The sequence below is a fragment of the Mauremys reevesii genome, linkage group 8 (assembly GCF_016161935.1).
Source record: "Mauremys reevesii isolate NIE-2019 linkage group 8, ASM1616193v1, whole genome shotgun sequence".
NCBI lineage: Eukaryota > Metazoa > Chordata > Testudines > Geoemydidae > Mauremys > Mauremys reevesii.
In genome coordinates, this window is record NC_052630.1 from 17,489,662 (window position 1) to 17,510,686 (window position 21,025).

At 45.3% G+C, this 21,025-nt stretch overlaps 1 protein-coding gene across 1 annotated transcript in view; it reads left to right on the forward strand.

Annotated features, from left to right (window-relative positions):
* Window positions 1-20,338, forward strand: part of RBM27 (RNA binding motif protein 27) — a 44,198-nt gene extending 23,860 nt beyond the window's left edge. Inside the window, exons 14-21 of the mRNA XM_039484458.1 lie at window positions 1,541-1,663; window positions 5,687-5,761; window positions 5,879-6,043; window positions 6,981-7,085; window positions 7,195-7,386; window positions 15,910-15,996; window positions 16,480-16,590; window positions 18,007-20,338. Coding sequence (XP_039340392.1) covers window positions 1,541-1,663; window positions 5,687-5,761; window positions 5,879-6,043; window positions 6,981-7,085; window positions 7,195-7,386; window positions 15,910-15,996; window positions 16,480-16,590; window positions 18,007-18,093 — 945 coding nt within the window. The 3' untranslated portion in view covers window positions 18,094-20,338. The remainder of the gene's footprint in view (window positions 1-1,540; window positions 1,664-5,686; window positions 5,762-5,878; window positions 6,044-6,980; window positions 7,086-7,194; window positions 7,387-15,909; window positions 15,997-16,479; window positions 16,591-18,006) is intronic.
* The last annotated feature ends 687 nt before the right edge of the window (window positions 20,339-21,025 follow it).

Genomic DNA, 21,025 nt, shown 5'->3' on the forward strand with positions numbered 1-21,025 from the left:
AGATAGGGGTCGGGTCCTGGGGGGTAGTTGGGGGGCAGGGGTCCCAGGACGGGGTAGTCAGGGGACAACGGGGTTGGGAGTTCTTAGGGGGACAGTCACCCAGCCCTCTCCCCTGAGCCCTGACCCCCACACATACACCATGCCCTGAGCCCTGCACACCCCTCAGGCCCCTGCCCTGAGCCCTGCACACCCCTCATACACACCCAGCCCTCTGCTTGACTCCTTCATTTCCCCCCCCCCCCAACCCTAGCCTTGACACCGGCACCCCCACCCATACCCAGGCCTCCCTCTGTCCTGACACCTACATTCCCCCACATACCCAGCCTCCAGCCCTCTGCCCCCAGCCCTCTGGGTCTCGGCCTCGCACAGCCTGCTGCTGGTCTTGGGTTCTGGCTGATAGACCCTTGCCAGCCGGGGTCCTGGCCACAGGCCTCGCTCAGCCCGCTGCCGGCCTAGGTGAACAGAACCCCAGACCAGCAGTGGGCTGAGCGGGCCGGCGGCGTAAGACCAACATTTTAATTTCATTTTAAATGAAGCTTCTGAAACATTTTGAAAACCTTGTTTGTTTTACAATACAACAATAGTTTAGTTATATAATGTATAGACTTACAGAAAGAGACCTTCTAAAAAACATTAAAATGTATTACCGGCACCCGAAACCATAAATCAGAGTGAATAAATGAAGACTCGGCACACCACTTCTGAAAGGTTGCCGACCCCTGGATTAGTGCCTGTGAATCTTAAAATTTAATATTTTCACTATTGGTTAGATCAGAGGATGCCGAAATAGGACTTGAGGGTTCTGTTTGTGGTTAACGTTCTGTGTGACCTCCAGCAAGTCATTTAATCTCTGTAGCTCCAATTTTCTATCTGCAAAATTGGAGTAATGTCTGTGGGAAATAATTGTTGGATCTTGGTTTAAAATAATAGATATGATTAGAAAAGTAAATATTCAAAAGGTATTGCTTAGCTAACAAATCTCATCCCTCAGTATAGTCAGTCAGATCTCTAGTGACAAGATTTCACTTCTTATTCCTGTAAACTTATTCTTCATGTGCACTGATCTGCATGGATAGATACTTTTCTATAGAACCATATAAATCTTCATGCAGTTCAGAGTAATGCAGATTGAGTTGCACTGCTCTTATCTTTCCCTGTATTATTCTCCAAATAAGAACTTTAGTAAGGGAGAGGTTTTCTTTTGTCAAAGGCATTTGACAAGCTTTCAGGCTTTACTCTTCTGGGCAGAATTATGCTGTTGTTGATTCCCGTAAGCATGCGTATATATTAAGTTTGCAGTGTAGTTGTAGTGTGGTGCTCACAGGATATTAAAGAGTCAAGGTGGGCGAGGTAGCATCTTTTATTGGACCAACTTCTGTTAGTAAGAGACAAGGTTTTTGAGCTTGTCCAATAAAAGATATTACTTCACCCATGTTGTGTCTCTATATTAAGTTGTCATGTGTCACCTAAATACCAAATAGCTTCCTTTTTTTTATAAGACATCTTTAACCTAATTCATTTTAGTGTTCTATTATTTCAGACATTTCCTACTTCTGCAAGCCATACAAAAATGGTGTACAATTCTCCAAACTTAAAGACATCTGTGAAATCTGGCACAGGATCTAAATCCCATGATGTTCAAGAGGCCCTTAAAAAGAAACAGGTAATTGTATATACGTTGTTTGGATATTCTAGAAGTCAAGATCCTTGTAAAGAAATGACCTCTTACGTCAGTGTGCCCCCTGGTTGAGTGTGAGTGTGTGTGTGTGCGCGCCTGCAGTTTTTTCTCAAGTTCTCCACTTACAGTGCCCGCTGTCAGCCACTGTGCTCGTCAGGCAGGTGTCCGGTGACTCAGCTCTCTGGCCAAGTCTCACACAGTCCCATGTGCGAAAACACACACCCCTTTTGGGATGTACAGTTTTATCTCAAAGTCAGTCCATCCAAGAGGGCTGATCATGGTACCCTCAGTTGGGGTCAGACTACCTTGCAAAGATTCCTGCTCTGGAGTGGAGCAGTGCCCCCAGGGATTCCTCCCTGGTGACTTTTGCCTTCTCTTGAGTCCTCAGTGACTCCAGCTCTCCAACTCAGCCACTTTTCTTGAACACAGTTCACTGACCCCAGCTTTCCAGGAGTGTCAGTCTCAGTTTGGTCCCTTCTGGTCATGGTAACACCATTCCAAATGCAGCCCTTCACTGGGCTTGTTTAAACTCTCTTGCTCAGGGCGTAGCCACTTCCCCAGTGGCTGTTGGGGGGGGGGGGGGGGGAAATCCAGGCTCGCCCACTACTGCAGGTCCCAACCCATGGACACTCTAAGTAGCAGCCGCGTGCTGCATTTCTTTAACTTACTGTGTTTCTCTGGGCCACTTCCCTGTGGCCCTTGTCTTACTCACGTCCCAGCAGCCAGCCAGGAGCACTTTCCCTGCTCCCCCAGTCCCTGCCAGTAACTGCTCACTTTGGCTCTTGCGCCTCCTGCAAATAGCCAGGAGCACATTCCTTGTTCCCCCCAGACCCTGCCAGCAGACTGAACTCACTCTGGCTCTGTAGCTCCTTTTATATGAGTCTTCTGGGCCTTGGTTGGCTGATTCTTTAAGCCTCTCTAGGTAGCTTGGAGGACAGTCCTCTACTACTCTTTTTTTTGGATAGGTTGTGGTAGGACTGTGAGGCCTCCAGCAGGGGGCCTCTGGACCTGGTCACATAGCTTTAACTCCAACTTTCCCTGTAGAGCAGTGAGCGTCTTAGGCCTGGTCTACACTAGGCGTTTAAATCGGTTTTACGAGCGTAAAACCGATTTAACGCCACAACCGTCCACACTAGGAGGCACCATATATCGATTTTAATGGCTCTTTAAACCGGTTTCTGTACTCCTCATTAACGAGAGGAGTAACGCTAGCATCGGTATTAACATATCGGATTATGGTTAGTGTGGACGCTGATCGACGGTATTGGCCTCCGGGAGCTATCCCACAGTGCACCACTGACCGCTCTGGACAGCAATCTGAGCTCGGATGCAGTGGCCAGGTAGACAGGAAAAGCCCCGCGAACTTTTGAATATTTCCTGTTTGCCCAGCGTGGAGCTCCGATCAGCACGGGTGGCGATGCAGTTAAAAATCAAAATAAAGAAAGAGCTCCCGCATGGACCATGCGGATGTGATCGCTGTAAGGGCAGGCAAATCTGTTCTATCAGCGCTCCGTTACAGAAGACGAAATTCAAAATCATTTTTAAAAAATCTCCAGACAGACGCCATAGCAGGGGCTCAGCGCACTGCTGCGTGACAAAACGGAAAGCCCAAGAATCAAATGGACGCTCATGGACTGGAGGACTCAAGCTATCCCACAGTTCCTGCAGTCTCCGAAAAGTATTTGCATTCTTGGCTGAGCTCCAAATGCTTCTAGGGTCAAACACAGTGTCCGCGGTGGGTCAGGGCATAGCTCAGCAATTTACACACCCCCCTACCCACCCCAGAAGTGAAAGGAAAACAATCCTCTCTTGACTCTAACATGTCACCCTATCTTTACTGAATGCTGCAGATAGACCCGATGCTGCAGCACTCAACACCAACATCCTTGCTTCGCCCGCCATGGGTGGCTGATGGTGCAATAAGACTGGTACCCGTCCTCATCATCAGCCTATTGGCAAAGGGCAGTGCAAAAGGACTGGTAACCATGATGACCAGCATCTGTTAGGTCGATCAAGGGTGCCTGGTCCTAATTTTTCATGGTAGATGGTGCAGTATGGCTGATAACCATCATCATCATAGAAACAGGGGGCTGAGCTCCATCAGCCCCCACCCTTCATGTGTAAAGAAAAGATTCAAGTGCCCCTGAACTAGCAGAGGGATGCTGGGCTCCTCTCCTACATACTCCTTACTGTCCTGTCTGGACTATCATAGCAGTTGGAGGCTGCCTTCCACTCATATCTCACTAACAAATCACTGTGTCTTATTCCTGCATTCTTTATTACTTCATCACACAAGTGGGGGGACAATGCTATGGTAGCCCAGGAAGGCTGAGGGAAGAACGGAATCAACAGGTGGGGTTGTTGCAGGAGCACCCCCTGTGAATAGAATACAGCTCATAATTTCTGCAGGATCTGACACAGAGCAGCTGTGCTCTCTGGTTCTCTGATACAGTGGTTCTCTAGTACACTTGCCCATATTCTAGGCAGGACTAGGGGACTTGCCCATATTCTAGGGGACTTGCCCATATTCTAGGCAGGACTGATTCTATTTTTAGATACCAAAAAGGAGGGATTGACTCAGGGAGTCATTCCCAATTCTGGCTTTTCCGCCCCTGGCTAAGAGCAGCCAGGGGCACTTATGACAGCAGCAAATGGAACAGTGCAAAAGGACTGGTAGCCACAATCATCTTATTACCAATTTATGGTATGGTAGATGGTGCAATATGGCTGATAACCATCCCTGCTATCATGCAAAAGCAAAAGCATGCTGCTGTGTAGCGCTGCTGAATCGCCTCTGTGAGCGGCATCTAGTCCACATACGGTGACAGTCACAAAAGGCTACACAGGCTCCATGATTGCCATGCTATGGCATCTGCCAGGGCAATCCAGGGAAAAAAGGCATGAAATGCTTGTCTGCCGTTGCTTTCCCAGCGGAAGGAGTGACTGACGACATTTACCCAGAACCACCCGCGACAATGAATTTCTCAACCCGGAAATTCAAAGGGGCGGGGGAGGGGAGGCGGGGGAGGCTGCGGGAACTATGGGATAGCTACGGAGTAGCTACCCACAGTGCAATGCTCCAGAAATCGACGCTAGCCTCGGACCGTGGATGCACACCACCGATTTAATGTGTTTAGTGTGGCCACGCACACTCGATTTTATAAAATCTGTTTTACAAAACCGGTTTATGCAAATTCGGAATAGTCCCGTAGTGTAGACGTGCCCTTACAGTGATCCTCCGCCCCAAGTACAGCGTGTGGGCTGTCTGGATATCTTGCAGAGAGGCAGTGTGGCTAAGCAGGGGCAGGAGCAGCCCTTTTCGCCACTTTCCTCTTCCAGGTGGGCCCAGTGGCTTTCAATAGTTGTTCCCTCTTGCAGTAAAGGGAGTGTATGGGGTTAAGTGTATTATATGTTTTTGTCTTTACTGGAAATGCTCTTATTGTGTGGCTGATGTGTTCTGTATCCGAGGATGTTCTCAGGCACTTAAATTATTCTACTTGACCGAGAAAGTGTTTGTTTGTAAAAAGATGAAGAGGAATTGTGAGAGACAAATGTTTTCATTTAAGTGGTCTGTGCTGTCCCTTGTTTTGTGTGCATGTTGCAGCATTAGCTTGGGGCATTTAGGTGTTACTGTGATACAGTGAATCAGGATCAGAGCCTCTTTACATTTGTGCAGCGCACACACCTTTAATCTTCATTAGAGCTTTCATTTTTATTTTTAAAAGAAAAAGTATAACACCTGAGCAGTTGGCAGGAGGAGTGTTAAAAAAGTTATTGATATTTCTTGACTATATATGGGATAATCAGAAACTTATAGATAAAAGACTTATTGAATCCATCCCCCGCCCAGTGTAGCATTGTGTGTCACTGCAGGACAAATCTAATACTGAATGGCTGTTACTCTAGATCTCAGCCATGAAAAAGTAGTGTGATTTAATCTAGTTCTTTCTAATCATAGTAACTTGCATATGCCCAATAACTGACTGAAAGTATGTCCTTCTCACTTAGGAGGCAATGAAGCTACAACAAGATATGAGAAAAAAGAAGCAGGAGATGTTAGAAAAACAAATAGAATGCCAAAAGGTAAGTCTGGAATGTATTCCAGCTGTTGCATTTGGATTCCAGTGGGCACCAAAATTATTGAATGTGGTTACTTGTCTAAATTGTATCTTCTTACTCTGTTTTTTTTTACATACATAGATGTTGATATCTAAGCTGGAAAAAAATAAGGCCACGAAACCAGAGGAGAGGGCAGAAATAATGAAGACCTTGAAAGAACTAACAGGAAAAATCTCTCAATTAAAGGATGAATTGAAAACTTCTTCTGTAGCCTCCACGCCATCAAAACTGAAGTCCAAGACAGAGGTGTGTGCATTGTCCTACCTGTATGTATACATACATACAATCTTCTGAAATAAATCATTACTAGGATTTTTAGCAAGCAGACAATAGCAGTCTTCAGGTTTACTTTCTCACCTCATCTTTTAGAGTGGACAATGAAGCTCGGGGATAGAACAAAGTGGAAAGCTAATATGCGTTAGGACACTGGTAGATAGGGAACTGGTATACCTAGTTGTTACAGTAATCTGAGCATATCTCAAACCTTAAGTTGATTACAGACATTGCTTGAATGTCAACTTTCTGAAGTAAAATGTATCACACGATTTCTGAGAAGAAATCAAGCTGAGTAATAATTTAATAATTAGTTGTTCTTGCCAACCTTGTTCGTTGGATCCTGAATGTGAACTATGTCATGTTACCCAGTACAGTAACTCCTCACTTAACGTTGTAGTTATGTTCCTGAAAAATGCGACTCTAAGTGAAACAATGTTAAGTGAATCCAGTTTCCCCATAAGAATGAATGTAAATGGGAGAGGGGGTTAGGTTCCAGGGAAATTTTTTTTGCCGTACAGTACAGTACTATAGTTGGGAGGTGCCCGCGCCGTACCCCACATAGGCACAGCCCACTGGCACTGGAGACAATGAGGCAGGCAAGGAGGCTGAAGGTGCTGTACGCTAGGAGAAGCATGTTGTGCAGCAGCAGCTGCAGCTTCCCCTACTCTGCAAGCACCAGGGGCAGTGGGGGCTCAACCCTCGGCCCGCCCATGCCAGCCCTTCTCCTAAGCTTCCACCCTTAACCTGCCTCTTCTCCCCACCCCTTTACTCATTTTCTTCTACTGGGCATGAACCATTGGGCTTAGGGAGGAATATGGATACTGAGGGATTTTTCTAAAGTTTGTGGCTAAAGAAAATGGAATAAGGTATTTAGAGGATAAGTACTAATAACCCCGTTTTTTTTAAGGCACAAAAGGAGCTTTTAGATGCAGAACTGGACTTTCATAAAAGATTGTCTTCTGGAGAAGATACAACAGAGTTGCGGAAAAAGCTCAGTCAACTACAGGTTGAGGTGAGTTTGTAAGGAGTGCTGCTCCCGTGTTTCATGTCTGTTACGTGAAGCTTTCAACTCCCCCGAAAGCTGAAAATAGCTTTGCCCACTGTGTGCCTTTCTTTAACAGGCTGCCCGTTTAGGTATCTTGCCTGTAGGTCGAGGGAAAGCGGTATCTGCTCAGGGCAGAGGAAGAGGACGAGGTCGTGGTGGGAGAGGACGGGGCACATTGAATCATATGGTGGTGGATCACCGCCCCAAAGCTCTAACTGTCGGTGGCTTCATAGAAGAGGAGAAAGATGAATTATTACAACATTTCTCTGTAAGTCAGCTCTGGATAATTAACTTAAACTGAAAAAAAAGTAGTCATGATTCCATACTGCAGATACAAGACTTGGTGTTTCTTTAGCATCTTCCAATGGAGGCACTCAAAGCAACTTCATGTGCAAGCCTTCCCCCCGCCCCATCTTGAAGATGTGAGAATCTTTATTCATATTTCCATAATACAGATAAGTCATATCACTATCCCAAAGTCATAGAACAAGTTAAGTATATAATTTTGCTTTTATAATTAGGGGTCACCAAATGAAATTAATGGCCAGCAGGTTTAAAACAAATAAAAGGAAGTTCTTCACGCAGCACACGGTCAACTTGTGGAACTCCTTACCTGAGGAGGTTGTGAAGGCTAGGACTATAACAGTGTTTAAAAGGGAACTGGATAAATTCATGGTGGCTAAGTCCATAAATGGCTATTAGCCAGGATGGGTAAGAATGGTGTCCCTAGCCTCTGTTTGTCAGAGGATGGAGATGGGTGGCAGGAGAGAGATCACTTGATCATTGCCTGTTAGGTTCACACCCTCTGGGTCACCTGGCATTGGCCACTGTCGGTAGACAGATACTGGGCTAGATGGACATTTGGTCTGACCCAGTACGGCCGTTCTTATGTTCTTAAATTATGTTTCCAAAATTGGGATTTGGATTATTAAATGTAACGAGGCTTGGCAAAATTCAATTTTTATTTTTTATAATTTCAGTGGATATAGACATTGAAGTTGAGGAGGGAGGAGTTGGGGGTGGTTTTTGCTTTTTATCAATTTTAAATTTTCACAGTTGCAGGAAATTATGGAGGGGCAGGGGGTTAATGACACTAGATGTTGACATTCAAAAATTTAAATCTTTATAAACTATTAAAACAGAAATTGTCAACGTCACATGTCAAAATATACAAAGTGAATGTCTTTAAATCAACATCATACCTACTTTTGTTCATTTGCTAGTCGATTTGGAACAAGCCTAATTCAGAAGTATACATCACTAGATTGTTACTCTAAAAAGTTCTCCAGCAGCATTTTTCTTAATTACTTGTCTGTAAAAAAAAAAAAAATTATCAAGGAACATCTTTTTCATCTGTTTGTGTGTGTGTATCGTGAAGTTGACATTTTACTGATCAAAAATGTAATCATTGCAACCCCGAATATAATACTTGCCATATCTGGTATATCCTGCACTGCAGTCTCTATGGATGTCCAGGTGCATAGATTTGAGTGCGTACTCAAACACCTGAAATGCACGTCTTGTGGTGAGTAGATCCCAAGCTAGCTAGCTCATCTGTGGAGTGTGGGTTTGTACGCAGGTGAGCAGTGGCCTGCTCCCATATCTGCCCATTGTGCAATGTGAATGTAGCAGTCAGTACATTTTGACAGTTAAGACAATTAAGTTAACTTCTTTGGTATAGTGAAATGCATGCATTAAAATAAATGCATATTACACCTGACACGTGTGTGCTGAAGGTATGAAAGCACACACATTACTTCAAATAGTGTATTACCATGGGTATTGCTTTCAATGTTGCAGGAACATAAATGTGTATGTAGACTAAAAACAGAACAAAACCAGGAGGTAAAATGAATCTTTTTTCCCTTGTTCTGTTATCTTATATATGTTGTCTACCTTGCTTTAAAGTCTTTTGAAATGTGGACTTTAGAAGTATGAAAAATACTTAACAGCCTTTTACAGTCTGTGGGAGACATGTATGTGTATTTATCCACCCACCAAAAACATTTCCTAGCCAACCCATTGTCTCCATGTAACTTAAAAAGTAAAGCACGCTGCTGCTTCAAGTGTTAGCTCATGTCCGTTCCATATTAGGTGGGTATTCTCGCCATATGCACCAGTGCTGGAAGTTTTTCCCTCAGCAGTATGCATAGGGGTCCGGTTCTGGCACCTGGTCTGGCTCTGGCACCCTCCGGAGTGGCGCCCATATGGCACGGTATAAGGGGCGCCACTGGTTCCCCCCTCACCCCCCCAGTTTCTTCTTGCCACCAGGGATGGTGCTGGAACATCTGCTTCGGCTAGCATTGTTTTTTTTTTCTCTGTTCTTGCGAACTTTATAAAACCTGTAATATAGTTATATATAGTTAGTAGTTGAATTAGTTACCCTTAGTAGTAGTTCTTAACGTTTTCATAAATCCCGAACAGGACTCAGGACAGGGTTTGCCCCGTCCCCAGGCTTTAAGCTCTGCGATCGTTGTAAATGGCCTTTGCCCATCAGCAATCCACATGGTGGCTGCCTAAGGTACTTGGCCGAAGGGCACATAAGCGACAAGTGTCATCTTCGTAAGTCCTTCAAACCCAGGTTGAAAAAGGAGCGGGAAAACTGCCTGCAAGCACTCCTGATGGAGTCAGCACTCACTCCAGTACCAGAATAATGGTTCGACTCAGCACCAAGTACTGTGGCGTCAGTGCGCAGTGCTCTGCCAGCACCATCCACTGAGCCAGCACTGATCCCCCTCCACAGCTCCAGCCAAGAAGCTGAAGAATACAGTGAGGGGAAGATCTGCTTCCCTCAAGGGAAAGGAAAGGGCTTGGGGCCAGCCAAGACCCGCGCCGGGTAGCTCAACACCCCCTTTGGGAAGTCAGGCCCCAGTTCAAGTCGAGGGGTGCAGCCCATCCCATATCTGGCCTGTGATTCTGGATAGCGGTACAGGCCTCTCTCAGCTTCAGGTGCCATCTATGCCCAAAGCCCTATAGGCAGCTCAGGAGATCCTGATGCTTCTGGTGCTGCCCATACCGGTTCCGGTGTTATCCCAGTCTCGGGGTAAAGACACCTTGGGACCTCAGTGGCATCGTTCCCCATCACATGGGACATCCCGCCACCACTCGCCCACCCAGAGCCATCACGCCTCAGAGCTAAATAGGCACGCTCAGTGGAGCCCTCTTTGGTCCCCAGGCCTTGAGCACCGACAGCGAGATTCGAGGCATATTTCACCAGTAGCCTGGTGCAGACTCACTGAGGCATGCACCCCCTGGCAGGAGCACTGAGACCAAACCCTAACTTCGCCAAGAGCTCAGTACAAATCCTGGGACCAGTTGGGGGACCGAAGCTGCTGGTCACCAGCCTCCTGTCATTGATCTCCGAGATGGGGATCACCGTATTTGGGAAGATCCTCTCAGCAACCGGCCCGTGATAGCTTCCGGTCCCGGTACCAGTCAGGTAGTGTAAGGTGTAGATTGCCAATCCGTCGAATACCATCGATCCCCGACCAAGACATTCGTCTCGCTCGGACAGGTCTACCTCCAGGCACAGCGACCGGCACCGGTCAGATAAGAGCCACCGCTCCGCCCGATCCTGGTCGCCAGATGGCGACCACTCTGGCTATAGCTTTGGCACAGAGCAGGCTTCCCGAACTGCTGGGCGGCCTCCAATGTCTGCGGTGCTGCCTACATCAGCACTGATACCTGTCCCATGGCCCCAAGCACAGTGGCCAGCGCCATGGAACCCTTGAGGGTCCTCCCAACCTTCCCAGGCTGCCAGTTCGGTGTCGGGAGCCTCAGACAGGCCAGCAGCCTTGACATCCTGACCCCCTCCAGTGCTCGAGACTTTGGGGGAAGGACCCCACAGGTCTAGGAGGACCCAGGGGAGCAGCCTGCTGGACCACCATTGGATGTCGAGGATCCCGCAGTACCAGCATCGTCCTCATCGTTGCCAGACGAGGCTATCCCAGAGCCTCCTCACCCAGTTCCTCAGGATTACGCCAAGGCTCACCAGGACCTATTGAAGAGGGTCACATCTAACCTGGGGCTTCAGGCCAAGGAATTGGAGGAGCCTTCAGACTCCCTGTGTGATGTCCTCGGTCCCTGCCAGGGTGTCTTTACCCCTTCATGAAGGGGTTTGTAAGATTGCTAATGCCCTGTGGCAGACTCCCTCCTCCTTGCCCCCCATCTCCAAAAGGGCCAAGTGCAAGTACTTAGTGCCAACTAAGGGGCATGAGTACTTATATTCCCACCCAGCCCCCAATTCCCTAGTGGTTGAGGCAGTTAACCACAGGGAGAGGCAAGCTCAACCTGGGGCTACCCCCAAAAACAAAGACTCAAGGAGGCTGGATCTCTTTGGATGCAAAGTTTTAGTCTTCTAAACTGCAGTTGAGAGTGGCCAGTCACCAAGCCTTCCACTATGATTACAACATGTGGCAGGCCATGGCCAAGTTTGAGGCTTTGCGTCCTGAAGGGTCTGGGAAGGAATTCTGGGCGATCCTCAAGGAGGGCATGGCTGTGGCCAGAGCAGCCCTCCAGGCAGCTTCATGTGTGGCACACTCTGCCACCCACACCATGGTCTCTGCCATCTCCATGCAGTGAGCTTCCTGGCTGCTCCTCTCAGGCTTGTCCACTGAGGCTCAGCAGTTGATGCAGGACCTTCCCTTTGATGGCCAGGCCCTATTTGCAGAGCAGGCAAACAGCAATCTGCACGGTTTAAAGGACTCCCATACCACCCTGAAAACTCTGAGGCTTTACATCCCAGGCCCGGCACGTAGGCAGTTCAAACCACAACAGCCTCAGGGACAAGGGAGCCAGGCTCGGCAGGACCTGCCTCACAAGAAGGCCAGGGGCTACAAACACCACCCGAGCCACCCTCCTCCACCCTCTGCTCAGCCAGGCTCCACCCAAAACAAGCAGGAAGGCCAAGTGATCGTTTTGAGGATGTGACCTACCAGACTATTCCCCGGATCCATCTTCTCCGTTTTTTTTCCAACTGCCTTTACTTTTTCCTCCCTGTGGACCACTATAACCTTGTGTTCAGGACCCAGTGGTTCAGTGCAGAGCTATACCCTTCAGTTTCTTTCTTACCCCCCCCCCCCCACCTTCCCCATCCCTCTTCAGGGACCCTTCTCACGAGAATCTCCTCGTGCAGGAGGTTCAAGGGTTACTGCAGCTGGGTGTGGTTGAGGAGGTTCCTCTCAAGGAACAAGGGGTTTTATTCCTGATACTTTTTAATCCCAAAGGCCAAGAGTGGTCTATGTCCCATTCTGGACCTGCAAGACTTCAACAAGTACCTAAGCTGCGGTTCCACATGGTCTCCCTGGTCTCTATCATCCCCTCCCTGGATCCGAGAGACTGGTATGCTGCCCTCAACCTAAAGGACGCATACTTCCACATAGTGATCTTCCAAGGACACAGACGTTTTCTCCGATTCACCAATTTACGGTTCTCGCGTTTGGCCTGGCAACAGCACTGATGGTGGTTACCAAGTGCATGTTGGTGGTGGCGGCTTACCTCAGACGCCAGGATATCCAGATATACCCATACCTTGACAATTGGATGGTCAAAGGCAGCTCTAGGTCTCCTGTCCAAAAGGATGTCGTGGTGCTGCAAGCCACATGCCGCTCCCTGGGCCTACTGGTGAATGACAAAGTCTACGTTAGTTCCAGTGCAAAGGATAGAATTCATTGGAGTGGGGCTCAACTCAACCTGTGCGAGGGCATTCCTGCCTCTAGAAAGGTTTCGGACGTTGACAAACCTTATCGCGGAGGTGTCTGTGTTCCCCCTAACTACAGCCCGTGTCTGCTGGGTCACATAGCAGCACGTATGTTATCCGCTATGCCAGGCTCCGGATGCGGCCCCTGCAGCAATGGCTGGCGATGGTCTATTCCCAGTGCAAAGATCACCTGGAAAAGATGGTTACCCTCCCCCTGGCAATACTCACCTCGCTGGGATGGTGGACCGATCGCGAGAAGGTCCTAGAGGGAGTTCCATTCGACAACCCCCCTCACTCCGTCAAGTTAGTTTCGGATGCCTCGGACGTCGGCTGGGGTACGCACCTAGGAGATCTCCAGACCTAGGGTATGTGGTCCCCGGAGGAGAGGACACTACACATGAACGTTGAAGAACTCAGAGTGGTCTGCTTGGCATGCAGAGTCTTCCTGCCTCACCTGTCTGGCAAGGTGGTTAGAGTTCTGACTGACAACACAACTTCAGTGTTCTACATCAACAGGCAAGGGGGAGCACGTTTGTTGACTCTCTACTAAGAGGCACTCTGTCTCTGGAACTTCTGATTCAATCACGAGATCCACCTGGAGGCTTGTCACCTCCCTGGCATTAAGAACATGCTAGGCAGGGCCTTCTCCTCTCACCACTAGTGGTCACTCCACCTGGAGGTAGCCTACATCGTCCCCCAGAGGTGGGGAACTCCTCAAGTGGACCTGTTCACTGCCAGGCAAAATAGAAAATGTTGTCAGTTTTGTTCTTGGCAAGGTCTGGGCAAAGACTCCATCTCCAATGTCTTACTCCTGTCTTGATCAGGGAGTCTGATGTGTGCGTTCCCGCCAATTCCTCTCATCAGCAGAGTCCTGGCAAAGATCAAGAGAGACAAGGCGCAGGTTATCATGATCGGCCCAGCCTGACCTTGCCAGCACTGGTTCGACACGCTCATGAACCTGATAGCAGCCTCTCCCTGGCTCCTGCCCAGGCAACCGGACCTGCTGTCACAGGACCACGGTTGGCTCTTACACCCAAACCTTATGACCCTCCACCTCTCGGCGTGGATGCTGCATGGCTGAACCCGGAGGAGCGGGCCTGTTTGGAGCCATGATCGTGATCAGCGCCAGCTCCACCACGCCACTTTCTTCTTCGGCGGCAGGTCCTTCCCTCCGAGAGGGACCGAGGGACTTGCCGCCGAAGAGCCCGACGTGCCGCCCCTTTCCTTTGGTCGCCCTGAGCTGGTGCCTGGAGGCAGCTCTGGAACTGTTGCATTCAGTGTCAGTATGGGACACAACTAAATTAAAATCAAGTTTATGATAAATTTTCCTAAACGTCTTCTGCATCCTGGCACTTCTTAATTGAGAAGCCTGTTAATTCTTTAGGTAATTCATAAAATATAATCAGAGCAATTGAAACACATACATTGAACCTTGACCAAGTTAATGCAAAGAATACCTAAACTTTTGCAAAAAGGAAGCAGTGATATGGCAAAACTGGGCAATATTCAGAACCATTTATTAGGCCTGGTCTACACTGGGGGGGGGGGGGGTCGAACTAAGGTACGTATTCGCGTAGCTGAAGTCGAACTACTTTAGTTCGAACTGCCTACCTGTCCAGATGCCGCGGGATCGAAGTCCGCGGCTCCCCCGTCGACTTCGCCACCGCTGTTCGCGGTGGTGGAGTTCCGGAGTCGACGGGAGCGCGTTTGGAGTTCGAACTATCGCGTCTAGATTAGACGCGATAGTTCGAACTCCGAGAAGTCGAACTCTACGCGTCGACCCGGCGGGTAAGTATAGACCTACCCTTAGAGTTGGGTAGAGAAAGGTAGTTCATTTCACAGAGAATTTTCATTTCAGAAATTTATTTTCATTCCAAATTGGAACTAAAAAAACCCAAAAATTTCAAAGTTCTCTGTAGAAGGGAATGAAATCCTGGCTGTGCCCCATATGGTGGGTTAACCCAGAGCTGCAAACCCTGGTAGACCTAAGGTTCAGGTCTCTGAGGCAGTCATCCTGCCAACTTGCTTGCCTGCCATGTAACCAGGGTGGGTTCTCTTGGACTCTTGAAATAAGGGTTTTTGAAGGCACTTTATTGAAATAGAACTATATCTGCAGAACACTTTAGATTTCAATGGACTGGTCAATTCTGATGAAAAATGTTTTGCTGGAATTTTTTTCAACCAGCTCTAGTATTTTTTTAGCTGAGCGTGAAGTACTGCTCTATAGTGCCCATCCTCTGGGAATTTTCCCAGTTTTGAGAGTCATATTCTTATGCAAAAGTTCTCTGCTAGTTCAGCAGCATCAGATGTTAGACCTGCAGTAAGAGATTTGGCATACCATTATTTCAGTTATCTAAATTAATAAAGTATTTCCAAGAAGCTTAGTAGTTTTTTACATAAAAACAGACTACGATTCAAGAAATGCTTTCACTGACAACAAATCCTTTTTTTGCATTGAAGACGAATACAGTATGAAAGTTTGTAAGTTGCTCTCATTTCAACTAGATTGGCTTTAGTGTACAATCTAGTTCTCTAGTATTGTGATCCAGTGTTACTGCCACTCTAATACTCAGATTAAAGGGAGTTAGTTGTAAAATGCAAACATCTGATTGATCTAGTGATAGTGGATTGATCAAGCTTTTGTTTTCTGGCAGAGTGCTATGGTTCTCTTGCTGAACAGTTTCCCTTTTGCAAATTAATGAGCTCCAAAAGGAACTACTTCATGGGACTAGAGAAGTTATGTCATGGGGGAGGGGTGCGTATGTGTGTGGAGGAGGAGGTTAAGGGGGGAAAAGGAGAATTCTTAACAATGGTAAGTGGAGGCCCCTTTTTGTAGGGGGCAGATGTATGTTCCTAGTTGAGCAGTGAATTTTAATTGCAAGTAATTTAAATGTGTTTCTTGAGAGACAGGCTCGAGGCTATACAGCGCTGCGGGATGGTACAAGCTGTGACACCTTTCTAGCCTCAGGCTATCTCTTCCTTCCACTAAAAAAGCCATATTTAAATTTCAGCTTTGAATAGGCCCGTGATACAACATGGTTTGTCCGACTAGCACACCTGTTTAATGATGCTTATTGTACATCTGTTTCACAGAAATTTGGAGATATTGAAGACCTCCAAGAAGAGGATTCTCCTTTAAGTGTCATTCTGACTTTTAAGTCCCGCTCAGAAGCTGAAAATGTAAGTTCAGTAAAGGAACTCTTCCTGTGGTTTGAGGGTAAGAATCCTACTCTTTGGTACAATGTACTAGTTGAACTTTCTTCAGGGTGCTTTGTTCCATACCAGTCTGGAATGGACAGCGTGGATATTTGTTGCCATTAGTTAAATGGTTGGGGAACTCAGTATTGACAGAGCTTCAACGCTGGAGTCTTCCAACCAAGCAATCTTTGAGCCCTATTGCTGTTCTCAGAATGCCAATGTGCATACAGTGACACCGCCAATTAGGAGCTGTGTTGAAGTTGCTGCTCAGAAATATCCTTATGGGAGTGGGAGGTGGTTGTTGTGTAGCATAGATTTGGGAGGTGTACACTGACACTCCTTATGGGGATAACCTCTTCTGATTAAAGTATCTAATCTAGCTCACTATTGGTTACCTTGTTTCTTTACTCTTATGAACCATATGTTTTTAATTCCCTTTAAAAACACATCTAAAATAAAACCCAGGCTGCTAACCAAGGATTAAGATTCAAAGACCGAAGACTACAGATATCATGGCACAAACCTAAGGTACCGTCTGTGTCCACAGAAATTGAGGAAGAGGAGTCCAAGGAAGAGGTACTGTAGTTCATTGGAATAGTGGCTTATCCAGTTTCACAGGATTCCTAATAGTGTAGGGATTTTTGCTTATGTAGAATGTTTTCTCTCTATTTGTTGTGGAAGTTGTCTGAAGATATTGTGTCAAAGTTCACAGTAATTCTTACAAGATAGAAATGTTGAAACCTTACTTGGATATTGTACCTGCACATGCATCCTTAAGAGAGCAATATGTATTTTTGAGTAAAATATGCGTACCTGTATAAACTATCAGGGCCAAACATTTGAGTTCTGTGTGTGCTGATTGTTAAAGGTACACATCGGCAGTTCTGATATGGGGTAGATTCCTTCATTTCCAGTACCTGATTTTTATTTTTTCCCCCTGATTTGGGCACTTATAAATGATTGGTGGATAAACAAACTTGCCTTGGCCTGGTCTGCAAAGGAAAGTACTCATTTCTGAGAACCAACAACAGTTAATAAAGACTGCTCAGAAGCACCGTAGTATTTGATTTGTGGACTTGTGGCTGTTTCCTTCTGACCCTTTTTCCTTCTTTATGATGGGGGCAAGATAGTATTTATATATTTTGGCAGAAATAATTATTCACATCTCAAAATTATCCCTTTGACTTGTAAACTACTAGATATTTGCAAGAGACTCTAATTCAAATTAACAATCCCATATTTACTAGAATCAATGTAGTAAGAAGGTGAAATTACTAGTCTTAATTATTGGTACTAGATGATACATTTTGTATTAATCCTGGACAGATGGTGCAAAACACCTTCAGAGCTGCAAAAAATGTGCAAAGTACATAATCTTTAAGTTTAAACTATGTATTGCTTTCTCAGACCACATGCCATCCTGAACCAAGCAATGTTTAAGTTGGATAATTGTTTCTGTCCCTTGACATGGAGGGATATGGATATATTATTAACCAGAACTTAATAGGAATGTTGCAAATTATTCTCCCCTTAGTAAAGAATTTTATTTCACTTAAATGAAAAAGATCCTACTATTTTTGCAACATACTGGTGCCACTGAGGAGGGGACACAGCTCCTTCTTTTAGAGCCAGCGCATTGTGTGTGCACATTGTATGGGGAATCCTTTCAAATAGTATCTAGAAGCCATTGAGTAAACCCAACCCTAAAATAATATCAAGATGCTGCTGCTTTATATACACCTCTACCCCAATATAACGCTGTCCTCGGGAGCCAAAAAAATCTTACCGCATTATAGATGAAACAGAGTTATATTGAACTTGCTTTGATCTGCCGGAGTGCGCAGCCCCTCCCCCCCCGGAGCGCTGCTTTACCGTGTTATATCCAAATTCATGTTATATCAGGGTAGTGGTGTGTAGTATGTTGCCTCTTGCATATAGAAGTGCATTGGCGTGTCATCTCTAAAACCAGACTACAATTTTGTCTTCATCCAGGAGACTGAAACCTCAGATTTATTTTTGCACGAAGATGATGACGATGATGATGAAGATGAAGATGAATCCCGTTCTTGGAGAAGATGAAACTTGATTTGGAATTGTATAGTTTTAGGAATATAGTTTGAACTACAACTTTTAAAAAATTATTTAAGAAAGTTGATGAGCCAAAAAAAATTATTTTATTTTACTTTTCAAAACACACAGTAGATTTCAAGTGAGAACAAGTTTGTGATATGAACATGACAGATACTTAGCTGTGATACTAGGTCAGCCAAAGGCCCAATGACTTTTTACAGAGTTATAAAGATCATCAGTGATGGTAGTCCTCCTATAAAGAAGAAACTTATCAATATTGTCAAGCCCTTTTTTCATGCCACCTGTATTATCTTGTTTTTTAATGCTTTGATTTATTAGATATAAATGAAAAAATGTTACAGGTTTTATTTAGTAATATTATAGGGTTGCAGGAGAGAGCTGCAGACACATTTTCATTAAATGTCAATTGCTTCATGTTTGCTAACTCAAAAAGGGTAGCATTTTATTACATGTGAAGTCAGCTATTGTAGGAAATATTTGTCTGAATTCATTTTTTTGCTTCATGACCTGTCTTGAGAGCCACACACAACTTTAGTGTAGAAGACCCCAACTTTTCTGCCTTCTAGTGTTTTGTCTTCTGTTTCCTCTTGCATACTTTAACAGGGAATTAGTATGATACTGCCTGATACTAGTTCACTGTAAATTGCTTTAAATCCTGTTTCACTGTGAAACATTAGCAGTGACACTGATACCTGTGTCATTAGCATATTGTTTCCATTCTTTCACTGTCAGTGTCAATTCCTTCTTACAGTTTGGATACAAGATTCAAGCTTAATCCAGGCTGTTGATTTATTGCATTGTCAGTATTGGTAAATGTCAATCCTGTTAAACTGTATAGAGTTCTAAAACAAACAACCATGAGACCCCTCTTCTCTCACCTCCGCCCGCAATGTGACCAGGTCTGTCACTTTTATTAATATTCGGGCCAAACCCATACAGTGTTCAGAGCAAGTTTTATTGTTTTTTGGCCCAGGGAAGGTCAATATCCTATTATACTAAACCAGCACTTTAAGTGATATGATTCTTAAGACTAGTGTTTAAAACTCACTTTAGGAAAACTATTTGTATTTATATCTTAAAGTGCAGTTTAGTTTAAAAGCAGGTAAAACAGACACCTATGAAATTTTCAATTGCCTTTGTCTTTATGCCACTTTAAAACAAAAAAGCACCAAAAAAGAAATGGTGGTGATTTTGGTAGAAATGGGGCTCAGAAGTTTAGACCCTCAAGAGCCGTAGATCTTCATAACTCTGTTATGTGGGTCTTGCTGTTCATGAGCATAAATACATTATCCAGTAGGCTTTTTCCTTCACTCTGTAGGCATCTGTACTGTACGCTTTGTACAGTTGGAGTTATCTGGTATGTAAGTAGCCATGTAAAATAGTGTCTTTGCGTTCTGAATGTCAGTTTGAGGGAGCAGAGCAAACACTCTCTTACCAACTGCTGGGATTCTAAACAGCTTATTATATACATGTACCAAATGCATACATTCTTGGCTTTAGAAATCATATATTGCTTTCAGATATTTAACACACCAGAAGATTTGGCAACTGGTTCCTGATTCAAAATAAATACATGTACCAGAAATTTTAATTTAGGCTGAGCATAGCAAGTTACTTGAAGTCATGTTCTTTCAGGTTGCCCCTTGTACTCTTCCTCTCCATTTGAGTATCTTTTTGCTGTGGTAATATGTAAAAGAAGCCAAAACTTTATCGCTTTAAGTTTCGGTGTCATTTGGAGGGAATATGTCCTTCAATATTCCCCCCCCCCTTCATATTAAGACTTCCATTTTCTAATTAAATACTGCATTCCTACTACTGCTGAGTTTAAATTAAATTTATGAAGGAATGATGAAAAAACATTAATACTTTGAACCTAGAAGAATAATCCTTGCTCTTCTCCCACCATCTCTAATATTTTCTTAATGTCTGTGGCTCAGTGTATATTTTGAAAGATCCATTACAGCAAATGTTTTGAGTCCTGGCAGTTTAAAAAATGATAGAGGGAACAAAGGATTTATATATTTTTTTTGTACAGAGTTTTTTCTTAAACTGTATAATTTTGTAAATATTTTGCTTTTTGTGTACTAAAACTACCAGCGTATAGATTTCAATAAGAATTGTTGTATTTTTGTATTTGGAAACTAAAGATTACAGTGAATGAATGAAGCTGTAAGGCAGTGTTTTTTCTCAAACTGGGGTCACCGCTTGTGTAGCGAAAGCCCCTGGCGGGCTGGGCCGGTTTGTTTACCTGCCCCGTCTGCAGGTCCGGCCGATCGTGGCTCCCACTGGCCACGGCTTGCTGCTCGAGGCTAATGGGAGCTGCTGGAAGTGGTGAGGGACAAGGGACTTACTGACCGCTGCTTCCAGCGGCCCCCATTGGCCTGCAGCGGTGAACCGGGGCCAGTGGGAGCTGCGATCCGCCAGACCTGTGGACAGGGCAGGTAAACAAACCGGCCCAGCCCGCCAGGGGCTTTTGCTACACAAGCGGTGACCTCAGTTTGAGAAACACTGCCATAAGAGAAATTTCAGTAGCCTTTGACACAGTTAAACAGAATGGGGTTTCCTTTTCATATGGTTTTAGCGCTAAAAGGACACACTTTGTTGAGAGACGCTTTTGCCCTTGCTCATATGTATTGGCTTTTTTAGTTTGAGCTAGGCGAGAGATAAGGGTGGAAGATTTCTTTAATGGGCTTTGGAGAAATTTATATAACATTTCCTTTTGGTATACACATTGGTAGCCTTACATAAATCCTCAAGTGACATCCCAAACATGATTTCTAAGCATTGAAGCACAAAAATGCATTGTGCCTCCGAACTTGGCTTGTGTATTTAAAACATGCTATTATATTATTGGGAATATAAGTGATAGGCAGCATAATAGTAACTGACTTAATTCTGGTATTTAAGGAGTGGGAAAGCT